The sequence below is a fragment of the Lolium rigidum genome, chromosome 7, assembly GCF_022539505.1.
Source record: "Lolium rigidum isolate FL_2022 chromosome 7, APGP_CSIRO_Lrig_0.1, whole genome shotgun sequence".
NCBI lineage: Eukaryota > Viridiplantae > Streptophyta > Magnoliopsida > Poales > Poaceae > Lolium > Lolium rigidum.
In genome coordinates, this window is record NC_061514.1 from 305,773,254 (window position 1) to 305,798,677 (window position 25,424).

At 42.4% G+C, this 25,424-nt stretch overlaps 2 protein-coding genes across 2 annotated transcripts; both read right to left on the minus strand.

Moving 5' to 3' along the window:
- Positions 1-1,947: 1,947 nt before the first annotated feature.
- LOC124677962 (vacuolar protein-sorting-associated protein 33 homolog) lies at positions 1,948-18,603 on the minus strand. The gene is made up of 23 exons (XM_047213895.1): positions 18,561-18,603; positions 18,395-18,463; positions 18,274-18,313; positions 18,108-18,188; positions 17,804-17,998; positions 15,989-16,099; positions 15,851-15,916; positions 15,465-15,572; positions 15,340-15,384; positions 15,107-15,163; positions 13,744-13,838; positions 13,149-13,200; positions 12,939-12,998; positions 9,157-9,219; positions 8,981-9,087; positions 5,788-5,910; positions 5,392-5,473; positions 5,172-5,242; positions 4,385-4,465; positions 3,721-3,778; positions 3,565-3,632; positions 2,851-2,938; positions 1,948-2,304 (listed from the first exon to the last, which is right to left on the minus strand). The coding sequence occupies exons 2-23, from the start codon at positions 18,445-18,447 to the stop codon at positions 2,203-2,205; spliced, it is 1,806 nt and encodes a 601-aa protein (XP_047069851.1). The 5' UTR covers positions 18,448-18,463; positions 18,561-18,603; the 3' UTR covers positions 1,948-2,202.
- A 4,094-nt stretch (positions 18,604-22,697) lies between these two features.
- LOC124675475 (probable L-ascorbate peroxidase 3, peroxisomal) lies at positions 22,698-24,492 on the minus strand. Its single transcript, XM_047211552.1, has 8 exons — positions 24,371-24,492; positions 24,174-24,298; positions 23,969-24,084; positions 23,819-23,867; positions 23,543-23,625; positions 23,366-23,445; positions 23,177-23,279; positions 22,698-23,084 (listed from the first exon to the last, which is right to left on the minus strand). Exons 1-8 carry the CDS (start codon positions 24,490-24,492, stop codon positions 22,878-22,880), a joined length of 885 nt encoding a protein of 294 aa, XP_047067508.1. The 3' UTR covers positions 22,698-22,877.
- Positions 24,493-25,424: the final 932 nt, after the last annotated feature.

Genomic DNA, 25,424 nt, shown 5'->3' on the forward strand with positions numbered 1-25,424 from the left:
TTGATTGATTATATTGCATATATTTTTATCTGTAAAACCATGATACAAGCATCCCTCAAAAAAAGAACATGATACAAGCAGATCTATACCCAGCTGTACCAGCAACACATATAACTACGATATCAACTATATTTGATTGCACAGTTCATCCACCACATATACATGCATTCTAACATGTAGTCATTGGTAGCTATAGAAGAGATATACAAAGTACTAGATAATTTAGTTTTCTTAGTTGCGTCTTTGTCTCCGTGGTTCCGAAAGGATAATACCACGCCACCTTCCCAAGACCGTGGAGACAGTATACCCCCTTGGTGTACCTCGTTTCAACACATGAACCAGTTGGAGTTGTTGATTTCCTCAAGTGAGGTTCCGTTGTAGACTTACTCCTCAAGTGAAGTGCAATTCCTCGCCGCCAGGGGAATACGGCACTTTCAATTCTTTCTCGGGAGAAGAATACCTTGCATGCACTAGTGCTCACCGTGGACGTGTGCTCCTCCTAGAAGCACTCCTTCTTTTCTTCTCTCTCCATTGAAACCAATCCATCACAGAAAACGAGGAAACATCAAGATAACTAGTTTGGTCACTGATGAGCTTGCAAGAGGTGATGTCGTGATTATCTTATAGTGGCAACTAAAGATGAATACGTCACAAGATTACATGATAATAGTGCAGTGTACAAGACAAAAGCATCAACTACTGCACCAAAGCTCTCATTTCGAAAACACACATTTCCAAAGCTTTATGTCAATCTTATATTTAGTCTCCATCACAAAACAATAGATAGTGCATACACTAATCATTCCAAATTACCTAATCAAACATCCTCTATCCCTTAACACAAGTACCTACCAGTGCATACAAAATGCAAGCACACAACACAAATACGAAAGCTACATCTTTTCTGTCCCTGTTTCATCTCGGTCTTGTGCAATTTCTTCACTATCTTCATCCTTAAAATCACATCCTTCAACTCTCCAACTTTATTCCTTATCTTTAAATTCTTTTCTGCAGTAACTCTCAAAATATTTGAGCTCCTACAACCACACCCTAACATTGCTTCTTGCTTCTTCCTCTTGTTGTCAACTAGACAATTTTGCAACCCTTCTCTGGATTGCTTCATCTCATGAGCATTCTACATAAATTTAAAGCACAAGTGCACCAATTCAGTAAATTAAGACACTAAATTATGTAGCATGTGCAGGAATGAGGGAAAGCTCACCTCGCCGGAGACTGTGCTGCCGGAGCCACCGTCCCAGCAGACCACTGCAGTCTCCTCCCATATCTCATTGTCGTAGGTGTTGTTGAACCTGCTGCCCCTCCCGCCGCCACCACTCATCACCATACTCCGGCCGCTAGTCCTGACGCCGCCACCACTCATCACCCAGTGCCACTCAGCACGCCGCCACTCGGTATCGAGCTAGAGATTTGGTCGATGGGGCCCGATTTGGGAATTAGGGGTATTCCCTCTCAAGTCACATTGTGGGTCGTTTGGTGCGATGCAAAATTAAGTCAAGGGGTTTCTGCAAAACTGGGAACAGCCAGACCCATGTCCATGTCCATTTCCAGTGTGGCACTGCAAACGTCTTTCCGTGGTGATTCTGTACGCTTATGTTGCCAATGTGAATAATCTCCTACTAGAAAACTGTACAATTTTTTCAAGGTTGAAACAGCATGATTATTGGAACAACTTTATTTTTCTCGGAGCTCCCTGACGCGACAAGTATTATAATAAAATAAACATATCACTCCACCTATTCAAACTCATAGCTTTATTTACCTGCGCACTAAGAAAATCTCACAAACCAAAGCAGCACTACAGCTGTTGCAACCCAGCGTTGTTATTGACACACAGAAAAAGAACTGAGCATACCTGACACAGAAATTATATAAAGGGTGAAAACAGAAGATGAAAAAATGAAGATCTGTATTTCGGGAATATACAGGAAAATGAGAACGCGGCATCTCCATCTAGCACTAATGCGTTCATTAATTCAGCCCAATTTGTACAGGAGATATAAATATATACACTGTCTGCAGTACCTCACAGAAAAACGAGGCTCATCTGATGGACAGAAGACCGCGGGCCTCAAAGTTTCCACTCAGAATAACAGCGTCAGAACTAAAGATGGAAATCCCTCTGGGGCTCAGAGTGTGAGCTGCTTTGTACAATCAAAAAACGGATATGCACAACAAATACGATCAAATCATTCCCTCTTTGCTGCTGGCTATAATTGGTCTCAGCAACGTGTTGCCAGTGATAACCTTCGTAGTTGCAACCAGGAAATCATAGCCCATCCCTTCCTGCAGTAGACAAGCCACAGAATATGTAAGCAAAACCTAGGCATTCGGATAGGATTTTCGTGACCTAAGCTAGAGTGTGATATTATAATGTCAGGCTGCAGAAACTGATCTCCAGTCAGACACCCAACAATCACTTAGAAATAAGCACGAAAGAGAAATAGCCATGGAAAATATGAAAACAATACGAGAAGGATAAAGTGGGTAGTGCTCGCCCTCAAAAAATTACTCCTTCCGATCCATATTAGTTGTCACTGATTTAGTACAACTTTGTACTAAACCAGCAACAACTAATATATTTCGGAGGGAGTATGTTTTCTGCAAAGGGAGCTCCAGATTATCAGGTAAGTTAATTGTAACGTGGATAAACCTTAATTTGAAGTATTAAACCTAGAGGCCACACAAATGGGGCAGAAATCAGTCAATAATGAAGTTTTTCCTTTTATTTTCGAACTTTCATAGTACAAAATATACCAAATTTATAACACCTTGGAGTCCATTTTCTATAAAGATCTGAAAGAAAATGGAAATGATTTTGCTGATATTTACCTGCGCACTAAGAAATCGAAGTGCAGCAATCTCAGCAGATGTTACACCACCAATAAATACAACCAGAACCAGGGAGCGATGACCAACCCTAGAACAAACAGGCATTTTTATAACAAAAATGCAGGTGAAGAAAAAACTAAACTGTGTAAGCAGAAACGGAAAAAACATTAAGGTAAAACAGTCATCCTGTTCTGGCAAAAATTGACTACATTACAATAACCATTGGCTTCTCATGTGACACTAATCATAGGCGGCAATCTCAAATGATACTATTACTACTAATCTTCTTTGCCTTATTCCCCTTAGTTTTCTATCTCACTAGTTTTACTCCTGACGTTCTTCCCTGTACTCTACATATTATCTCATCTCTAAGATCTGCTACTTACACTTGCCTTCAATCCTCACAATCACAAGGTCTACTAGTTCAAAAAGTTGAACTAAGTTCATGCATTTCAGACATCATATAGCTTGGGGTCAAACCATGTGGAGACACCACAATTTTGCCAGTCTACCTTTCCGCACACGACAAAAAATTGCTTGCCATAAATACAAGATCATGAAATAACATGGGAAATGGGATATTCAAATCAACAACAGCGCCACCATTATTCGAGCCAATCTATGAAGCAAACATCATTGGGTTAACCGGATCCTTCTCCATTTCTCTAGCAGTCCTAAAATGTGGCAACAAGAATTAACATAAAGGCAATTTACCGGTCGGTACTCTGTTGTCCCACAGAACCTGGGAGTACTTCCGATGAAGAACTAATGGACGAAACACCCTACATAAGTAGACTAGATCAATATCTTACGAAAAAAACATCCTGCTCCCCCAAAAATTGAACTTCGACATAGACAAAATCCACTAACTCTTTTCAAATCCAGATGTGGACCTGGCAATAATTTTAACAGATCTTCCATAGTTCGCCTGGATAGTGGTGCACAAGTTAATATCCGGAAAAAACTCTGAACATGTGTCCACCTTCTAACCCTTTAATTAAGGTCATTCAAGCAAACCATTTGCTGAATATAACATCATCGATAAAAAAATAAAAAACAACTTGTTGTGAGAAGTGGTACACAGATAAACTTTTTGTCAAATATTAGTGAAGAATAATTAACGAGTTCCCCCAAACTACATTCTATATGGAAATAATAAGAGTAATAGTAAGAAAGGGAACTGGAAGTCACTTCCGTATTGCGAGGAATATCATTCAAGAATGACACAAGTGTAGCGAAAAAAGGGACATTGTTCCTTCCTACCATCCACTGATTTCGTTACCACCATAAGTGAAGAAGAGTTCAAAATTTAACAAAATCATATGCAACTAACATCTACATTCTGTAAATCGGTACCAAGCTAGATTTTTTTTTCCACGGTTCTCTGTTCGATGTTTATCTTAGTTTATGGAAAACAATTCTAATGCTAACTACATTCTAACTTCCCTAGGGAAATTAAACATATCTTTCCATGCAAACTACATTCTAATGAACATAAACAAAGCCTTGAAAATAAGCTGATGGGTACACTTACCATCCAGACCTCACTGCATGCTGAACGAGGCGAATGCTAAGAGGGGCATATCCAGAAAAGATGTATGATATATCATCAGGCCTGAGAATAAAAATAGGAACATGTAAGTCACAGTTGTTATCATGACCAAGACAACTCGGGACCACAAGTAATCATAGAAACTTGGTGAAAAATGTACAAGTACAATAATGAGAAGCATGAATGCTCGCAGTCAGGGGCGGATCTATAGGATAGCCAGGGTGGTGCATGGACCACCCTGGAATTTCTATTTAGCCTATATACCATAGAAAAAAATTAAAAAAATATATAATTAATAAAAAAATTATTGAGGACCACCCTAACATTTTATGCTAGATCCACCACTGCTCGCAGTAGTACTATAAATATTATGCATAACATGATGAGGGGAAGAAACAACGTTTTCAACATATGCAAACACACAAAAAATATATCAACGAGTTTCAATGAACTTTCATTGGACGGAGGGAGTACCAATTTGCTTAAGTCACTTAGGTGACTAAAAATGAGAAATTATTTTGCATCTCAACAACTTAAGAACTCCAGGAAACTATTTGGGCATATATCAAAAAGTCAAATTCACTTGAAGATCAATACAAGTATTTTTTTTTAAGAACAGAAATTAACTAGTAAGAAAAATGAACAGAGATTAAACCATAATTACATCACTAAACTTGCACTTCAGAAAGATGAAAATTTTATTTTGTAAGTAAATAAAACGTGAAAATACAAATCAAAGTAAATATGGAGTCTTAGCAATAATAATTACTTTTCAGGATCCTTTATATCAACTATAAGCTGCAGAGCTCTGCTAATACCAACCCAATTACTCCTCGATTCCTGCACAAAGTGATATAATATTATGGGAAATTGATGTGAAAAGAACTGCAACAAATAACAGGATAAAACACCAGTGAGGAGCAGCTGAAGGTTCTGAAACAAAAACAAAAAAAAAAAAACATGTTCATTGAGAAGCTACTTTGACTAACCTGCCTCTTAACCAGGCCAGCTTTTTCCAGATTGTATAGCAAGGACATATGCTCAAAGCCATAACTATGCAGTATTTCCCTCCTAGCAAATAGCAGAAAACGGATAGACAATGAGGATAGAGGTTAGGTGAAAAATCAACTACATGCTGGAAGTGGCAAAACACATTTGACGAAATGCACAACACAAACTCCTAAAGCACATCCAAAATTAAGGAGAATATATTAAAATGATCACTCCTTGCAAGTAAGACCATGATCCTATCAGCATTACTTATATAGCTATACATATCTTGCCTGTTGCAAATCTGTAAACTTGAAAATGAATAAAGTGTTTAACACAAAAGCAACAATGGCAATCCAAGAAATACAGTGATTTATGACAATATATAGAAATACCTCAAGTAGTCAAAATTCTTCTTTGGTAACCCAGCATTTGTAAGGGAGAATAACACTAGAAGGCGAAGAACAGTTTCAATAGGTTCTTGCTTCTGTATTATATCTTCAATGTACTCGAAACACCTGGGGATGTGGTTAGCTTAGTTAATATTTCGACACAAATGAGAGGGAACTATTTGACAGCTAGATTCATAATTGATACTACAAGATAATAACAAAGACTTAGAATGAACTTCAGTAAATATTGTAGGGAACTTTTATTATACCACTATGGCATATTAGACTGCCATTGGAACATATATATTATTTTGTATTAGGCATGAAACACTATACTGCTCCATGCGACAGTATAACTATTGAGAGGTTAAAATAGTTGCCATTAGCATTTTTTTCATTTTATCCCTTCACATGTCAGCAAATCAGAAGATGACAACATACAATCGTCTATGTAACTATACCAACAAAATACATGGAACTACAGCAAAGCAATCAAGCTAAGGTTGAGGCCAAGAAAGCATGCGAAACCCGTGTACAAAAGCAACGAAGAACTTCCACCCTTTAGTAGGCAAGGTAATGTTCACGCTTCCGCACAGGCTCCCACCTCCATTTCACTCTCCACCACCACATTGCTGAACTGGTTTACACCTATGACTCTGTATGCAGCCCAGCCCACCATATAGAACATCTAAAGCCCAGACATACCACTACTCAGCAGAATAACGAGAAGGATGAGTTATTTATATTTTTAAACAAAAGAGAGCATAAAATTATCCAATATGCCATAGGGATAACTTTATTCTACTAGTACAGACTAGATATACAGAGAACCAACAGTGTCCCCTACCATACGAATAAAATTTGTGCTACTCCTAAAAGCTAGATATACAAAGTACCAATAGCGTCATGTACCATCAAGAAGCAGCTTCTCACAGGCAGGGCCATTTTATCTGGCAGTCAGAAACTTGAGCACAGACACCACAGGTTCCCAGTGTGGGGGACTCAAGGAAGACTGGACAGACTTGCACAGGGACGAGTACGGAGATGAGGCAAAAGCAAAAATACATGGACTAGTCGATGTTAGGGAGTGGTGCTGGAGGAGTAACTCCTCCCAACCCAAAGAAGCTGTGCTGGCTCAACGGCGCCGTCAACCTCCAAAGCATCAATAATTCCCATATCACGCTGATCCCAAAGGTTCCCAACCCTGAAAATCTGGGTGACTATAGGCCCATCTAGCTTCTCAACTCCTGTCTTAAGCTACTCAATAAACTACTCGCTGACCGCCTTCAAAAGGCGATCCTCAAAAGCGGGACAATTCAGGATTGTCTTGCTTGGAGTTTTGTATTTCTACACCAATGTCACCAATCCAAAAGGGAGATAATTATTCTCAAACTTGACTATGCTAAAACCTTTGACATGATCGAACATGAGGCGATCCTATCCATGTTGAAACACTATGCTTTTATGACCGCTTCCTAGGATGGATCAACTATATCCTTACTTCTGGCACATCTTCAGTCCTCCTTAATGGCGTTCTAGGGAAAACTTTCCACTGCTGTAGGGGGCTTAGACAAATCGACCACCTCTCACCTCTTCTTTATGTCGCCTAAACATGAAGAATATGCTCACAAGGAAAAACACACTCAATGATAACGGCATGAGCCGCCTATGTGATGATGTGATGATGATTTATTGGAAACCAGGGATCATCTTTTCTGGAACTGTAATTTCGGTACGCAATTTTGGCATTCCATCAATCGCACTTGAAGACAATCTTGATCTCCCTCAGATGATTGGTACAGCTAGATCCAACTGCAGAAGGCCTTTCTTCTTTGAAGTGTTTGCCACTGCCTCGCCTGCAGATTACGTAACTGGTTCATTCCTTAGCATGATTTCTTGTTGAATCTGCCAGTCAACCAATTACACTACATATAGAATGTGTTTTGAGGTGATGAAGCATGGCCAGCTTGCCAAGGACAGGGTACATCCTCATACTGATAGAAAAGGGAGATGCGATTTTCTTAACAGGAAAGCCTTTGTGTACCACTGATCCCTTGTTGATGGCAAGGGATCACCCTTTTTTAATCATACAACTTGCTAGAAATCCTCCATGTCAGGCCCCATGACAAAATTGACTTAAATTCTGATAATGCAGAGGTATTTGATCTGGTATCGAGAACTTAGATGGTAGAATACATGTTTCGGGGCTGTTTGTTTGGGCTGTGGCTGGCTGTGCAGGAAAAGCTGCTGTTCCAAGTTTCACTGTTTGGCAACTCCACTGGTTGTCTAGCTGTGAACAGATGAATTCTCTGGAATTCCCTAGAGTATCGATAATATGTATTTTGCGCTGATATAAGTGTATAACTGTATCTATGAATATAAGAATCAAGTATGAGGTAGACTGATATGCAAAGTTCCCGTACTCCATATGTATGAGCTGGTCCTGGTCCTGGGAGGCAACAGATGGACTACATATGTGCATACGGACTACCGTACGTGGCCAATGGATGAATTTGTACTTGTCTATGAGATGGATTCTTCACGTGCATGTACGCTAGATGTTGGTTGAACGATCAGTTTGCGCGTGCATGGCTGAAACGTATTGTCACGTACTCGTACTGTTACTATACACGTACTAATGATGTCAGAACCATCCAGCTGATGAGAAAATCTTCGCGGAAGAAACTTTGCATGCAAAACAAAACAAAACAAAACTTGTACGAGACCCACACAGTCACGCTCGGTCGAACAAGTGGGGATACCAATACGAGAATACTGTTTCGAGGCGGCATGCATAGGATTCAGCCCAGGGTGGCAGTCTACCCGTAAATAACGTCAAACGAAATGTCCTAACTAAGAAAATGTTTTCCTATCTAAAGAGAAGCCACGGGAAGCCAACAGAGAAGCTACCCCGTTTGGTTCGTTTTGGAGGCTTATTTCATTGGAAAGCCAAAAAAAGCCCAAACAAACACACCCTTAGGTACCTAAGGGGATTATAAAGTGACTGCAGCATAAAAGTTCAGGCCTTCAGGGTGTAAAATGAACCATCCAATAGAAGCAAGCATACAGAAAGTATTGTTTTACAGATATGAGACAACTTAAGGAACATTGAATTGAGAGTGAGTAATAAACCATAATAAATGAATGGAAAAGTAAATAAAAGAAAACTAATGAGAAGTATCTACAACAAACTCACGTTTCATAGTTCTCCACCTCCAATATTATTTGTTCAATCTCTACTCGGGCATGAAATGAGGGTTTTGCCGCAAATGATTGCAAATGTTGTGCCAAATTAACATGCCTCTGAATAATTGAATGTGTCATAGTTAGTGGAAGCGGAGGCAAACAAAAGAAGGTATTTAAATAACTCACGGCTATCTCCGGTAGCGAGTGTAACCTCTTCACAAAATCCTTCAGCTCAGAAACCGACTGTGTCTGTTTATGAAAAATATGTAATTAACTTACATGCAATCAAAAAGGTAAAATAATTTCGGGTAACATGAACATCACATAAAATTATGAAATCTGGGACACACATGCAGCTACTTCAAATGCTAAACAGAAAATTTCCTGGTGAGTGATCCAAAGCACTGTATGTAGTTCTCAAAAAGGAAATAAATTTAATCCTAACAGTTCTGTTCATCACTACTTTACCCAAAAAGATAATGTAAGATCAAACACCACCAGCATCTGTACATCCAACAATTCAATTTCGAGACCCAAAAAATAAGTCAAGTATACGTCAGACATGTCCTCTGAGCTTATACACTTTAGCTCTTTGGAAATAAAAGTTCTCAAAGCTATATGCATTGTATTCTATCAACGTAGTTATATCCTATATATCCTATACGTGCAGCTATGGGGTAGGCTTCGCGGTGTGCAACTTTCGGCGGAACATGATAGGATGGTATGGTGTTGGACGATGGATGGCCGATACAGTGCTCGATCCTGCTATGACACCCTCTTCCAGGGGGCTATCACGTCAGGGTCTTGGAGGCTGAATTGGAAATCTTGGGCGCCGCCAAGGGTGAAGTTCTTCATATGGCTGGCCTGCATGGACAGATGTTGGACGGGTGAGAGGCTGGCGAGGCGGGGCTTACCGCATGCGCCTACATGCCTGCTGTGCGACCAGGCTGTGGAGACCATGGCGCACCTGCTCACTGGGTGCTCTTTCTCCAGGATGGTGTGGTTTGAGGTCCTCTCGTGGATCGGATCCACCTCAGATCCTCCCACGGTGGAGGGTGACTTCGCGGAGTGGTGGTCGCAGGCTGTGCGGACCGCCCCCCGCCAACTGCGCAAAGGAACTACGTCGATTATCATGCTTACGGCGTGGTGGATTTGGAAACACCGGAATGCGGCGTTCTTTGACAGTGCGCGGCCTTCGATGGCGTCCCTATTCAATGACATTAGGTTGCGCGGCAATGGGTGGACGCGGGAGCCCGGGGTGTTCGTCAGCTCCTCCCTTAGACTAGTTTTTCTTGGGTTGAGTTGTATGGCGGGGTGTGTCCTCTAGGGGACTTGTACATATAACCTTCTTTTCTATCAATGCATCGAAACGCAATGCTTTTGCGTTTTCGCGAAAAAACTAAGAAGATCATCCCCACTAACCTATTTCTCTCAACATGCAGCCTATCCACCTCAGCAAATAAGCCACCTCAACAATTTTCATGCAACCCGTGGTCTGTTTGTGCATTCGATTTATGTTCTGCCATCATCCCCTTGATGCATTTTTTTTAGGGTCATCCCCTTGATGCATGTTCGTCGGTTTCCTTTTGGTTCAGTTATTCCGTGAAGCCCATTTATTTGGCCCATATGCACCCGTTGGTCCATCTTCTTTGATGCCCACCTGATGGAACGAGCCCTATAAAAAACACTGCCGTTATTATGCCTCCTCCTCTCCTTCACTGTCTCTGAGATAAAACCAATGGAGCCATATGAAGAGTCCTCGTGTGGAGGTAGACCAAGGGACATTACGTGACAATAAAGACCTTGCTCCAACTGCAAGACGTGCGGTATCCATTCGTGTGGAGGCTCTACCATGATCTCCAACAGTTCTGCGGTTCTGCCCATTTGTTCAGTGCTTTCATCTATCTTTCCTCTGTCCATGAATCAGAGCCCTCTCATGTCCGCTCTAGCTAGCTATGACCAGAGAAGGAGCACAAGCCTACACGTTGAGCTCTTGATTGGATGATCCCCTCTAATAATTTCAGAGGAAAACAGAATGAATTTTATGTTCTACTGTTTTACCCCTCTCCAACTTATATTCGTCTGCCATGCAAATATGAACCCTTCCAGGTACAATTAGCTTTACTTTTTTTTTTAGTGAAGCCAGAGTTTACTCAAAGTGCAGACTAGCAATTGGTAATAGAAACTTCCATCGAGCTATTGTGTTACATGCTTCTGTTATTTCAGGATGAGATCCATTAACCAGGTATGATTATACTTCAATTTGAGATGCAGCGTTGCAAATTGACCTGGATATCTTTGTTGTTGTATAATTAAGAGTCTCAGTTTGGGTTTGACATCGGACTATCAATTCTGCACTCCTGCTTTACCATTCTTGTAGTGTTTGCTGGTTGTTGCAGTCCAACGGAAGAACTTCTCAGAATTCATGCCATTGATCCAGAGCATAAAATAGACACAGGTGCCCCAACTAGATCAGGCAAGTTGTTAACAGCATATATTGTATATTTGGCTACAAAGTTCCCTCCGTGAGTGGCAGGGGTATCTCAACGTCAAGGTTGGCTACTGGCTCGCTGTGCAAACCTAAATTATTATTGCAGAATTTACATCTGCTTTGTACCAAGATAAAAACAAAAATTCAGAGTAACTGTTTCAGTTTGCTGATCCCCAATTCTGTTCCGAATAACTTATCGAAGATTCTTACTGTAAGTGATGAACTCATATGGGCTGGTATTTCTATGTTCATGGTAAATAGAAAAGGACATAACAATGGAGGAAAGCTTCAGTTTTTTTTTGCTAAAGGGAAAGCTTCAGTTGTTAGCCTAACAATATTTATGTTCACGTGTATTCCTAGGCCCCTCCCATATGTGTAATTTTACTTTTAACCATTTTTTCAAATTAATAAAGAATTTGTTGAAAACTGAATTGCTTCTTTGCAGCTGCAGAGTGGTATATATGTATCCACAGTTGACCTGAAATGTTTATGCAGGTGAGGTCCTAACTCTAACGTCCAGCACTTTTACTTCATGGTTGATCTAAGTTGAATATTTAACTCTTAAGATGTTTCCATCACGGTGATTAATTCAAACACTTCATGTTAAGAATTTTCCCTTATTTCCGGAAATATATGGATCAAGGTTATATTTTGTCTGTATTGATGGGTTTCTCAGGACCACACTGGATGATCTGCAGCCCGGACTATGAAGGCAATTTTAAAAATGCATGAATGTGCAGCTATGATATGTGCATCATTATAATGAGAGGTTGTGGTTCATTGATACCATTCATTCTTGCAGTGATGTTCAGAGAATCGAAAGTAACACTCCGTGCAGTTATAATGACTGCAGAGGAATTTTAAAGATTCTAATTTTCTAGATGATACTTTGGAAAATCATAAATTCCATTGTAGGCACCAATGATCTGACAACTCTGCTGCCTCGATCTTATTCCTTGCTATAGATCTGAACTCCCACACTTTGTATCTCCTATAATTGGAAAAGTAATTCACCCAGTAGCAATCCGTTTGTTATTTTCTTCTGCTATATATATATTGTTATAATCTTAATTTTCTTGAATTGTTTGACAAGGGTTATATGTTCTGTTCGAACATATATAAACATTTTAACTATTGCACTCTTGGACGTAAATCTTAGCATGCATCTGAATACATGGTCTGCAATTTTGCATGCATTGGCATATTATGGTACATTCTGTAAATTGAAATAACTACAATACATGGAAACAACTAATTCATTGTTTTATTTATTTCTTAATGTTTACTAATATATATTGTAAGAATACCCGCAGCAACGCGCGGGGAATCATCTAGTTTATACAAGATTCATGGACAGAATGGGAGCAACCTACTAATCGATGGGCCTAGTTGGCATATGTACATCATTACATGCACTACAGGACAATAAATTCCAAGGAATACATAACATAGTGCAAATCCTAATTCTTACACTTACATTGGTGGATTTTACTTCTGCATAATCTTGCTGAATAGATGTTGCCTTTTGGCGCACAACCTGAAGACGAAACAGTTTGTGATAACCAAAACACGATATATCGATATATATATTATGGCAGCTTGTAGATAGCAAGAAAACAACAACATTAGTGCAAAGCTCATTCATTTAAAAAAAAAAAAAAAAAGAGGCAAGGCCAGTGGAGTAAACCTGAACTACAACATGCAAGTTGAGGTCTCGAATCTCCTTGTACAACTTATCACTGAAAGGAGAAGAGCAGCCACATAAATTTGCAGCTCTATATCCGGCACATATTTCACAAAAAATGCATGCTTATGTACAGAGGAGTGTTGCACACATATAACTTGCAATCTAATAAGGTTCGATGTAGATTAGAGAAGCTTCATTCTTAAGTGTGAAAAATGTACTCCCTCTGATCCATAATAAGTGTCAATGTATAACTTTAGTACAACTTTGTACTAAATCAATGACGCGTATTATGGATCGGAGGGGCTATTAAGAAAGGAAAATGTATATCAACTTTCCAGTGCAGATATGCAAAATCTGAGTCATCGGAGATGCACTAAGGAAAAGAAAACCAATACTTGTAGGATTGACAATACTAATACACAAATGTATATCAGGAAGTTGTAAAATAGCAAAGCAACATTCTTGCATATTATTTCTGCTTGCCCATCAATATAACGGCGTATTCACAGGAACAAAACATATTAGTAGAAATATATAAAATATGAGTGCAGATTTATTTCTTCTTTCCCAGATAGCACATACTAGAGATAGTTACCTTGAATTGAGTGGAACCTTGACCTTTTTCCCATCTTGTTGGGCCCCCATAATGCTCGAATCGACTTCCACGGTTCCGTTGTGAATTTCCAACATCTGTCGAATAAAACATAACCGCGTTATTTAATTGAACGTACTAGGTACGTACTGGAAATACATTGTTAGAATGGTGGAAATTCTGTTCATTTGCATTGCATTGATTTAGGAAATGAACATCGCAACACTGTCATCCATGCATTGTGGATACACCTGTGCTAATGAATCATGCTCCAGAATCAAATGAATAAAACAGGGGAAAAAAAGGAGACCAACCCAGCCACAGAGCTAAAATCTTAAGCAACAACACTCTGCTGCACAGAACATGTGTAAGTATGCAGCTACATATGCACTTCAAGTTGGCCTAAGGTTAACGGGTTCATCATTCACCAGAATAGCAAGTGTTTGAGCTTTAATTAAAAAAATTGGACTAAATTGAACTAATGCCCCGACACTTATTATGGATCAGAGGGTGTAATACAATTAAATCTAACAAGATCATTGCTATCCGTACAACACATATAAACTAGCAAGGGAGGATAAGAGAATATATAGGGGAAGTATCTACAAGCATTACAACAACCGAAAGCACGTTGGACACTACTTAACAGCTATATAATATCACAGTTAGTTCAGGCAGCATGCGATATTCCACACAGCTCAACTCCATTATGCATCTGTGCAGACCTCTGAAGAATGTGTTGTACCATGTCCATTCCGGGGAAGATGATTCAGGCATACAGTTACAATATACAGCTTTAATCACGATATTCCAAAAAAAACTTTGATATATCAATCTACACAATTATATCGTAAGGCTGATCTAAACACGTCAGTGCGGTCAAATTCACAGCAGTTTGAGTGCATGCATTCTAAATGAAATATTCTTTTGAACTGAGGCATTAAACATGACGGCTGAAGGAGCCACCACCATTGATATCACAAGCAAAGTTTTGGGTGCTGTTTGGTGGCACCCTGCATTCCTGTGTGTCCCTATCCATGGCTCTATGGTTGCTAAATTTTACTGCGTACTGCTGATCTCATTGCAAGCCTACACCTGCTGCACGTATAATCTGGTAGAATAGTCACAATAAAGATGGACGCAGCATTTCTTGTTTTGACCATGGTAACTGATAGGAGAACGAGAAATATGTGGTGTTTCGCATCGGCTCCAGATTTAGAGAAAGCAATACTCAAATGCCACAAGCATGCTAGCTTGTAGAATTGTACAATCACATGCTGTCAATGAAGGTTCAACAAAGAAACTAAAATATCAAACACACTTCTGACTTCTGAGCAATGTCAGCGTCCAGAACTTCATGACCTACCTCGTCCAATAGACCTTCGTACGTCAACTGAGAACACATCGGTGTCACCATATCCACCTGAATGAGTAAAAGAAGATACATTAGCACACATCAGAAGAGAAGTATCACACACTAATATCTAACACCACTATAACTTAATTAACATTTTATCACTTACAACAAACATAAGTGAAAAAATTCATACATGCCAAGAAAAGCAAGAATGATGACAGAGTATACAACAGCAAGATTACCTCTCTGTCTAGCAAAATGAGGGTGTCTATCTCTGGCATCCCCATCTAAAGGCAACAGAAAAATTTAGGCGATCAGCTGAATTTAGAGATCTGAGTAACAAAATTTTGAGATCAGTTGGCATTACATTATCCATGTTGACAGGATCTTCAAGCTGCATATTGTTCAGCAACTCTGCAGCTTTGAATGATGCTAAGCCCTTGGCCCTAATATTGGGGATAACTCCAAAGGCAAACTGGAAAAGAAAGAGTAATAAGTGTAAGTGTCACTTCAAGAATTTTATGCAAGTCAGTATCCCACATACGAGTGTTAAACCTTCTAGTTAATGAAATATTATGCAAGGAAACTTGTGAGATTGCAGATGTAAAGTTGATAAGTAATACATGCAAACTTAGATAACAACTTAGTATGTCCATAACAATATTTCAGCCTTTACACAAATGCATCCTGAATGCATTAACCCTCATTTCAAGTACAAAACTTAACAAATACAGGATGGAAAGACAAGCATACCTCTAGCTTATGAATAGCTTTTGCAACGTGCCAGACAGAACTAGTATCTCCTTCAATAAGGCATTCCTGAAAATCATAAATGCTCCATTGAGATCCAATAGAATATCTAAAAAAATGCCACTACAATTACACAAGTACCTGCAAGGAATAGTCTAGCTCAAAAGAAAGGACATCCTCATCCAACGGAACTAGATACAAGGGATATTCTCCAATTGTTAACTTTTGGTGAACTTTCTCTTCCTCCAAAATCTGTGGGAGCAAAAACAAACAATGAATATTTTTTAAGATGCCTTATTGAGGGATTTTGTTGATGCATATGTCCTAGCTTACAAAATTCTGAGTGCAATAACTAAGTGTGTGTTTCGACATCCCGAGAAAGGTAAAGCAAAACTCACCAGAATATGATAACAAAAGATGCCTAACTTATCCAACACAATAAGCCAGCTGAAGTTGACACATAATCTATCACCGCACTATTATGAATATACCTTCAAACAGCACAACTAATTTTGGCAAATAAAAGCATCAGAAGGCATAATAATTGCATATGGGCTATGAATGATTTATTTGCTAATTTCTAAACATTTACTCCTCAAGATGTAACTTACGATTGTTCTTGTCGTTCAAAGTTAGATATTTGGTAAGTAGCATTGCAGATATATGACATAAGGGAAATTCAATTCGGCTCCCAGAGTGCATATGCTCCCTCCACCCAAAAAGAAGTATTTCTAATTGTTAAAATATTCCAACAAAAAAATCCGCATGTATATCTCAAGAATTTATGTGTGTTCATACAGTTTCGCGAAAAACAGATTTTTTGTGGTCGATGTAAAAAAGACAAAACATGTCTCACAAAAACCATTATTTTTAGCACCAAAATTTATCTTTTTTACACAGCCAAACGACAAGTTGATTTTTCATGGAAAGACTTTGTGCACACTTAGCATGGGAAGATGTACACGTGAATTTTTCGTTTGAAATTTTTTTGCATTTCAAAATGTACCAAAGATGCATTTCAAAATAAAGGGAGGATATGCACCCAAGAGTCAAAACATCACTCCCCGTTTCTGGGTATTTCACAAAATATAATTTTAACTTTATCTATCTTATACAAGTAATGGTACTTAGCAACCTCACACAGCCAAGGCCCCATCTTTAAAGAACATTGAAGTGGCATGCAAGCTGAAATCTTAGAAAACCTCAATCGAACTGTGACATGAAAATATTCATATGACTAATCAGTAAAAAAAAAGTCCAACCTACAGTAATGAAATGCACATTCCCCTTCAAGAAGGTACATTAGTTCTTAAACCTACCATAGATACTTGGGAAGCAAAACAACCAATCATACAAAGATTTATGGTGTTCAGACAGGAAAAAACATTTCAGACCTGACAAGCATTACCAGCAATGAAAAGAACACATGTACAAGTGATACTTTTGACGCCAGACATATTTTTTAAACAAGGCTTGGTGCCTGACATGTCAACGTTTCAGTACGCGGGCATACTTTGCTCTCTAACAGTAACCTAACAGGCGAACTAGGGGAATAAACTGAACGAATTATCCCAGATTAACGAAGTTCTGGAACCTAGTCAAACAAAGCTTAAATACTTGTGGTATTTACCCTCATGCGCAGACTTCCTCCATACAAGGTGAATGTTCACTCCTCACAGTAAACTACGAGGATCGACAGATTCCTAGTACAGATCCACACAGGGCTTTGGTGATTGTCCGAGTCATCATTCTTATTACAGTGGGATCTAGAACAATCAAATTGCGGTGAGTCTCGTAAACTACTTCAACATACTGGAAATTCCATGTCCAATAAATCAATAGAAGTATAGAACGCATAGATACGTTAGTAAAATTTAAATGTACAAAAACTAAGATATACCTTCTCACAAGCAAGATACGTTAGTAAAACTTAAATGTACAAAAACTAAGATATACCTTCTCACAAGCAACTGTACGGCGTGGTACAAAATATAGAAAATATTCCCTCTGTAGCCCTTTGGGTTCGTCGCTCTTAATTTGATTCGCAACAAATTTCATGTAGTTGGGTTGCGAGCGAACAAGATACACCACTTTAGGGCACTCCGTCTGCAGCGGGCCAGCAGACAGGATCCGCAGCTCCGCGCCATATTCCTGATCAATGTAAGAAAAAAGCATGTCTGAGCTAATAAAAGTTGGGTTGGAGGAAGTAACTACGCTACAGCTTCATCATTGACAGCAGATGCACGGTGTATCGCCGAACCTTGAGCACGGAGGTCTGCAGGATCAGCGAGAGGGTGCCGGCGAGCTTGGGATCGATGACCAGGCACTTCTTCCCCCTAATCTGATACAGAACAAGGAAGTTGAACGCTTGAGTGTCGACAGGAGTGGAGTAGATTGCGGAGGGGGTTGCGGGAGGAGAAACGTACACTCTTGACTATGTTGAGCAGGTCCTTCTGTGACTGCTCCCTGCGAGCGAGGGATTAAGAACACGGGTCAGAATTTAGAGTGGCGGAGAGGAGGTGCGTGGGATCAGGATATAAGAGAGACCTGAGGGCGGCGAGATTGAGCGGCGAGTTGTCGAGGTTCGGGATCTGCGCCATTTGCCCCGCTCGACAACTTGTGGCAAACGCGTGGAAATCTTAGCAGGAAGAAGCATGTATGTGTGTGGGTTAGCGGAATCAGTGATTGGATGGCATCCTAGATTGCTTCTTACCTCGGGAGGAGGAGGCGTGGACAGGGGCGGCGCGGCGAGTCCGGCGGGGCGGGACGCCGGGGGCGGTCGCGACGAGGATGGTTTCGAGGGCGGCGAGGGGAAGGGGGCGGGGTAGAGAAGAAGAGGATTGAGCGTGCGCGGTGCGGTGCGGTGCGGGTGGAGCGGAAGGCTGCCGGCGGCAAGGTTTCCGTTCCGGCGAGAGCCCCGACGTGGTCGTATGTGGTCAGATCCCGTTGTGTTAGGGGCGTTTTTTTTTTCTGATTGGGCTCCTTAACACGAGGACATGAGAAATCGGGAATTGCTCGGTAGCGCCTAGCGCGTGGTACTCCTATTCGCCGCCTCAGCGGATACCGATATCTAGACGCTAGACTGTGATATTTTTCGAATGGATTTCAAAAACCATGAATATTTCTGAAGCTCTGTGATCTTTTTTCGAATCGATGAATGTATTTTTCTGAGACCTCGTGAACATTTTTTGAATCGATGGCATACATGTATTTTTTTTAGATTCGTGAACCTAATTTTTTGAACTCATGAGAACAATATTTTCAACCCCATAAAATACATTTCAAAGCTAGCTGAAACTTTATGTTAGAAACTTTTTTAAAATCAATAAATGTTGAACCTCAAAAGACTGCTTCCTCTTCCATCCCTCCTATGATTCTTTCATCTTCTTGAGGGTTTGGAAGAGTAGATCTAGATCTACAATCTCACTAATCGATTATTTCTCTAAGTGAGGGGAACTCTTGGGATCTAGAATTGGAGTCATTTGTTAATTTCTTCCGTTGTTCTTCCTTCAATTCCTCCCTAGCACTTGTTGTTTTACTGGATTTGGGCATGAATGATTTTTGAACACCTTTGGTGTTCTTGCTTTGCATCCTTGCATAGTGTTTAGTTCTTCATTACGATTTATTCGAGTGAAAGATGGTGAGCTTATTACTCTTGGAAGATGATATCCTTGTTGGCTTGGATGTTGGTGCTTCTGTGATCTCGTTGTGAAAGATTGGTGGTGCTTCGATGATCTCTCTGTGAAAGATTGTAAAGAAGATCGGGCTTCTCCTTCGTGGAGCTTGTGAAGTGGTTGTGGAGTTTGTCATATCTGGAGTGGAGGAAAGTTAAACATAAAGAAAGGGCCTTTGTCCTCCACGGAATTGGCTTGGAGAAGAAGGTGTTCCATCGTAGCGCTCGGGAGATTTTCGTGGTAACCTGCATTTCATCAACGTGACGTACCCCACTTCGTGTGTCGGAACACAGGAACATATCTTCATCTCGGTGTGCCTCAGTTATCTCTATACCGAAACTTAGTTTCCTTGTGATAGCCATCGAGTTTGAAGTGCTCATATCTTGCTTGCCACTTGCGTTATACATATCTTATGCTATATATCTTGCATAGTTGGTTGGTGCACTTAGTGCGTTGCTTATTTTTGTTTTTTCTTGTAAAATAAATGTTATTTAGTTCTGCATTCCTCGAAATAGGCTTTCGCCCCGCTATATTAATATAGCAAACGACCCGATACAACGAACGCGCTGGGGCCGCAGCACAACCAAGCCCAAAAGAAAAGAAAAAGAAAGGAAAGAAGAAAAAATGCCGACACCGGCAGATCGACGAAAACGAAGAAGACCCGCAACCGCTGCGCCCTCCGGAGAAGTACCACCACGCTCCTAGCACGCCGAGGCACCGCATACCAAGCAACACCTTCACCAAGGAGACGACGATGACGCCGCTGTTGCCCGGACTAGTCCTAGGGTTTCCCCGGTATGCGGAGGGGATTGGGGAGGAGGTACACCCAACGCCCTTCGAGGAAGGAAAGGTGACACCCGTAGGCGTCACCGCGTCGGTGTCGAGCATGCCGACAGGGATTTCTCCCGACCACCAAACCGACCACCCCAGACGCTCCGACGTGCTCCACCTAACATGCCGCCCACCCGCACACGCCACCACGGTCTTGTAGCCATCCTCGTCGCCTAACTGTGGTCACCGGAGCAAGGCCTAGACGAAGAAAAGGGATGCAGCGGGGACGGGGGTAGCAGCACCGCAGCCACGCGGGAGGGAACTGCCTCCACCGCTTTCGCGGTAGCCGACCGGACGCGGCTACGAGGCAGACCAGGCCCGGACCGGCCCGGCCGGACCCAAAGGGCCCGTAAAGCCCCGCCGCTACGCTGCAGCTCGGCCGGCCGAGGTGTCGCCGCCGCCCACCCACCGCCGCCCTGTCTTCTCTTCCTCCGGGAGCGCCGCCGGCGTGCCAAGAGCGAGCCACCGCCGTGCCCCTCCGGGCCCCGCCCGGGCCCGGATCCGGGCCGAGCGGCCCCGCCATGGCGCCGCCCGTGCAGCCTCCGCCGCCAACGGCCGCGCCGCCACCCCTCCTCCCACCCGACGTGGGGATCTCACCCCGCCACGCCGGACCGCCGCCGGCCGAGGAGCACCTCCCGGCCGCACCTACCCCGCGCGCAGCGCCGCGCCGAGAGGGGAAAGTCGAGGCCGCCGCCGCCGCGCGCCGCCGGGCCTTGCCCGGCGACGCACGCCGACGACGGCGGAGGAGAAGGGGAGGAGGGGGGAGCTGGACGAGGGGGAGTGGCGGCGCGGCCCCGTCGCCCGCGGGGGACGACGCGGTCGCGAGAGCGTTTTTTCCTTCCCACGAGTTTTCGGGACGGATCGACCTAGTTCTGCATTCTTCCAAGACAAATTCGTAATTGTTTTTGAAACGCTTATTCACTCCTCCCTCCCTTCTAGGTGACATCTCGTCCTTTCACTCATCCATCAAGAAGTTTCCTTCCTCTCTTCCTTAAATAGATTTTGTAATAATTTTCTATATATGTCTTTAATTGCTTATGTCATTTGATCAATCCCACATCTTAAAGAAGAGAATGAATAAGTTTCTTTCGGTGTCTGTTATTTGTGAAACTATGAATGTATCTTGTATTTAAGTCTCCTTCCAAAATAAATTGGACTTTTGAATGTTGGTACCATTTGAGTTTCACTTCTCGCAAAAGTTGAGCTATATGCACATTGGATTGTCTTTTTAATTCAATCTCCTACGACGATAAAGATCGTACTTCTGCAATGGCCTCTAGATCATCTATAATTGATGGCAACCGAACTATTCAACTTTTAGATGCGTATGCCTTGGCCATCTTCTAAGGTATTTACGCAATGCATCTATTTTTTTTATTCCACCTTTAGATAGGGTTATGACACGCAACAGGTTGCTCCCATATGTTTTTACCCATATCGAGAAAAAACCGTCACGATGCAACCGTCCAAGCAGTTCAAATTTCAATTGACATTTGCTTCTTGGTCTAGGCGTTCCCATGGTTAACAGAATAGCAGCATGATCCGACAATTACTCTATACGTGCTAGGTCCTATACAATGATAAATGGAAATTTAGGTTCTCAATCTGTGTCCATAAGTACGCGATTTACTTTTTAGTATATCGGTTCTGGAAGGTTGTTTGCACAGGTGAATTGCCTTCCAGTCGACATCTCTCTCAAATCTTAAGTGTCAATGCCAGTGTTAAATAAGAAAGGTCAATGATTATCGAATCTGCCTCTACTCTTCTCGTTTGGAAATCTTAGCAAATTAAAGTCCCCGCCAAATAGGGTATGGGTTATATTTTGCGAAGTTGCTAATTCACAAAGGAATGCAACTTTAAATTCATCCTAAGCTGCTCCATACAAAACGATCAGAGTCCATGTGAAATTATCAGATTTATTTTGCATGTGAAGTTTTATATGATAAGCTTGATTCAAACTAGCCAACACATTCATGGTATTCTTTCTGCGCCAAGTAATAAGCTCCCATATCGTCCACAAGGTGAGCAAGAAATCCAAGTGAAATCAACACCACCTGATAGGTAATTTTAAAAACTTACCTGTTTTTAAAATAGCCACAAAATCCAATTCATGTTTCTAAATACAATTAGCAATATGTAAATGTTTAGTTAAATCACGAAGACCTAATGGTAAACATGCCATTCATTGAGAAACAAATGAAGATTTAGACTTTCTTGCTTTTTTATTTGGCTTTTGACCTTTTTTTGTGTAGTTAGCTTTGGAATCCGAGCAGGATGTCTAACTGACCGCCGTTGCCTACTCATTCAATAGATTATTTCCACTGCTTGAGAAGGCAGCAACCCTAGTAGAAACTTCACATTCGACAAGTACCATAAGTTCCTTATTTCGTTCTCTGTACAACTTCACAACATACGCATTTACTGACACAGTAATTCCGGACGAGTCTCAGTTCTCATGTACGACTCCACCACATCCTGAACGTTCCATTAAGTTTGTTCACTATGCAATAATGTGAAGATGGAAATTAACCAAGCTTCTTCTTGGTTTCGCAGATGTAAGCGCAGGCGATGACAGCAACAGCAACTGCGAAGACAGCCGTAGTTGTCGTCACCACCCTCTTCGCCTTGTCTCTGGACTTCCACGCCAATAGGTTAGCGCGGGAAGGCGTGAACCCGAGCTCGGAGAGCTTCTTGTGTGACTCCGCGTAGTCCCTGAAGAACGCCTCCTCATCCTGCGCAGAAAAAATTGCCAGATATATCCAACAAACTAGGAAAAAATTGTAGCACAAGGACCGGAGAAATTCTGAATTCCACTGTGATTTACCTTTGCATATTTCTCGACGTATGGACGGAAAGCTGGATGGTCCACTAGAACCTTGTCTGTTGGCAGCTTCAGGAGGCCATCGGAGTCCCCTTTCAGAAGCTCACTGCAGCATACACAGAAGAGGAAGTGAGGTGATGGCAATGTTTGATGCGCAGCGGCAACTGATGAAACATGCCATGGTCTGCTTACATAAAATAGGAGTTGTCAAACTTGAGAGGTTCCTTTGTCCAAGCACCTTCGAATCCCGACCTGTCCCGCCGGGCTTTCCCCTGAAAATTTGCAATTGCAGAATAAAAACTTTTTATCAAAAGAAATGTGGTTGATGAGTTGTTATGTTAACACGCCAAAAATGTGTGGTTAGATTACCAGAGTATGACCACCCGAGAGTGCTACTATGTCCTTGTCAGTCAATCCCATCCGGTAGAACACATCCCTCAGGTGTGAAGCACCTGAAGACATGATAACAGAAGCATTTTTTTAGCGATCTTTAGCTCTTTAAGCACATGATTTTGCGAAACTCTAATTCAAAGTGCATGAGCTGAAACTAATTTTCGGTAATGCAATACGACATTTTAGCATCTCGAATTTCATTCACAAAGAAAGATTCGTAGAATCTAAAGAGTGGTGGTACAAATTGGTTACCTTGCTTAGCATCTGGCAGGCGTCCTTCCTCAGGGCAAACTGAAGAATCCTGGTTCACATGCCAAAGAGTACTAGTATTAAGGTACTTTGACAAGAATTAAGCAGGGTCTGGAAATGAACCTGTGGATGCTGCTGTTCTTGTTAACTCACCTTCCTGCCAGGAATGAAATCTATGGTTGGTCCACCGGTGACCTCAACGGCAACAACTCCGGCGAGCTGGTACAGGTCGGCGTACGTGATCTTGGGGTGCTTCTGCTTGATTGGTTCTGCACCATAGGAACTCACCATCAGTTATATTTGCTTAACTGGATCACAAGTGAAATCGTCTGACAGAAGAAGCGAGTGGAGTGCTGACCTAGAAGGTCGACGGCGATATTGAGCCCTGCATTGGCCGCGTGGCGGAGCTCCTCCGGGAGCCTGATGGAGCCGTTGGGGCCTCCGGTGTTGGTGGCCTTGTCGTAGGTGCCGGCATCGTGCCATCTGCGCCATGGTCACCGTCGTTATGGGAGATAGAAAACGCCAACATAATGGAGGAACACGAGCGGCACGTACGCGAGGCGGAGCATGATGGGTGCGCAGCTCTTGCTGGCGATGAGCGCGCGGAGGTCCCGCCGCGCCTTCTCGATCTCGGCGATGTACTCCGCGACCGCCACCGGGCTTGCAGCCGACGACATGGCTACTCGAGTCTGTCTTTCTCTGTCTCTGTTCGTTGGGGCAGAGCAGCACTCTGGTTTGGGCAGGGGAATGAAGCAGGGGTGGGGCTTTGTAGGAGCGGCCGAGCAGAGGTATGAAAAGTGGAGGGGCGAAAGGAAGGTAGGAGGGAACTGGGAGGAATGGAATGGAATGGAGTGGAGGCGCGGAGAAAGCATGGGATTTCTCCAGATGAAAGCAACATCTGTGGATGGATTACGTACGTGATATTTGCCCGGGTTAATAACTCCACCGGCAGGGAAGCTTTGCAGCGACCCTCGTAGGAGCATCTCCACGGACACGCGTTGGACATTTTTTTGGTTTCAGTCGTGCGGCTTTAAAGGTTCATTGACACGAAAGTCTAAAACCCGTCGCTTACCCCTACTCAAACGATGTTAAAAGCCTCCATGCTATTTCAGGCGACGCAGTGACGCGTCTCGTCGCGCATGACCGTGTGGTCATTCGTGCCGGCGTTTATTACGGCCAACGCCTTCGCTGCCGCCGCTGTAATAAAGAGCGGCCCTCCTTCCTTCTCATCGCTTTCACATTCCAATCTCGTCGTGCCATTCTCGATAGCCGTCGCCTCCTTCCTTCCTAACGCCACATTTCAATTCGTCCTCCCGCAACAATATCCTCGCCGCGAACAGCGTCGGGCGCGGCAGCCACATGATGACGGAGGCATGGGCGATGTACCACGCGCGGTACCATGTTCCGCCGGACATGCACCTGCTAAGCAGCGGCGACTAGAGGATGACCGTCAACGGGATCGGCGTCTCGCCGCCGCCGGGCATGGATCGTTCAAGGGACGCGATCATAGCCTAGCGTGCGCGCCTCAGCGCTGAGAAGCGCGCCGATCCCACCTGGGCCCCCACCGGCAACAATGATTGGTGGGCAGACTTTTTCCAGGCGTAGTACG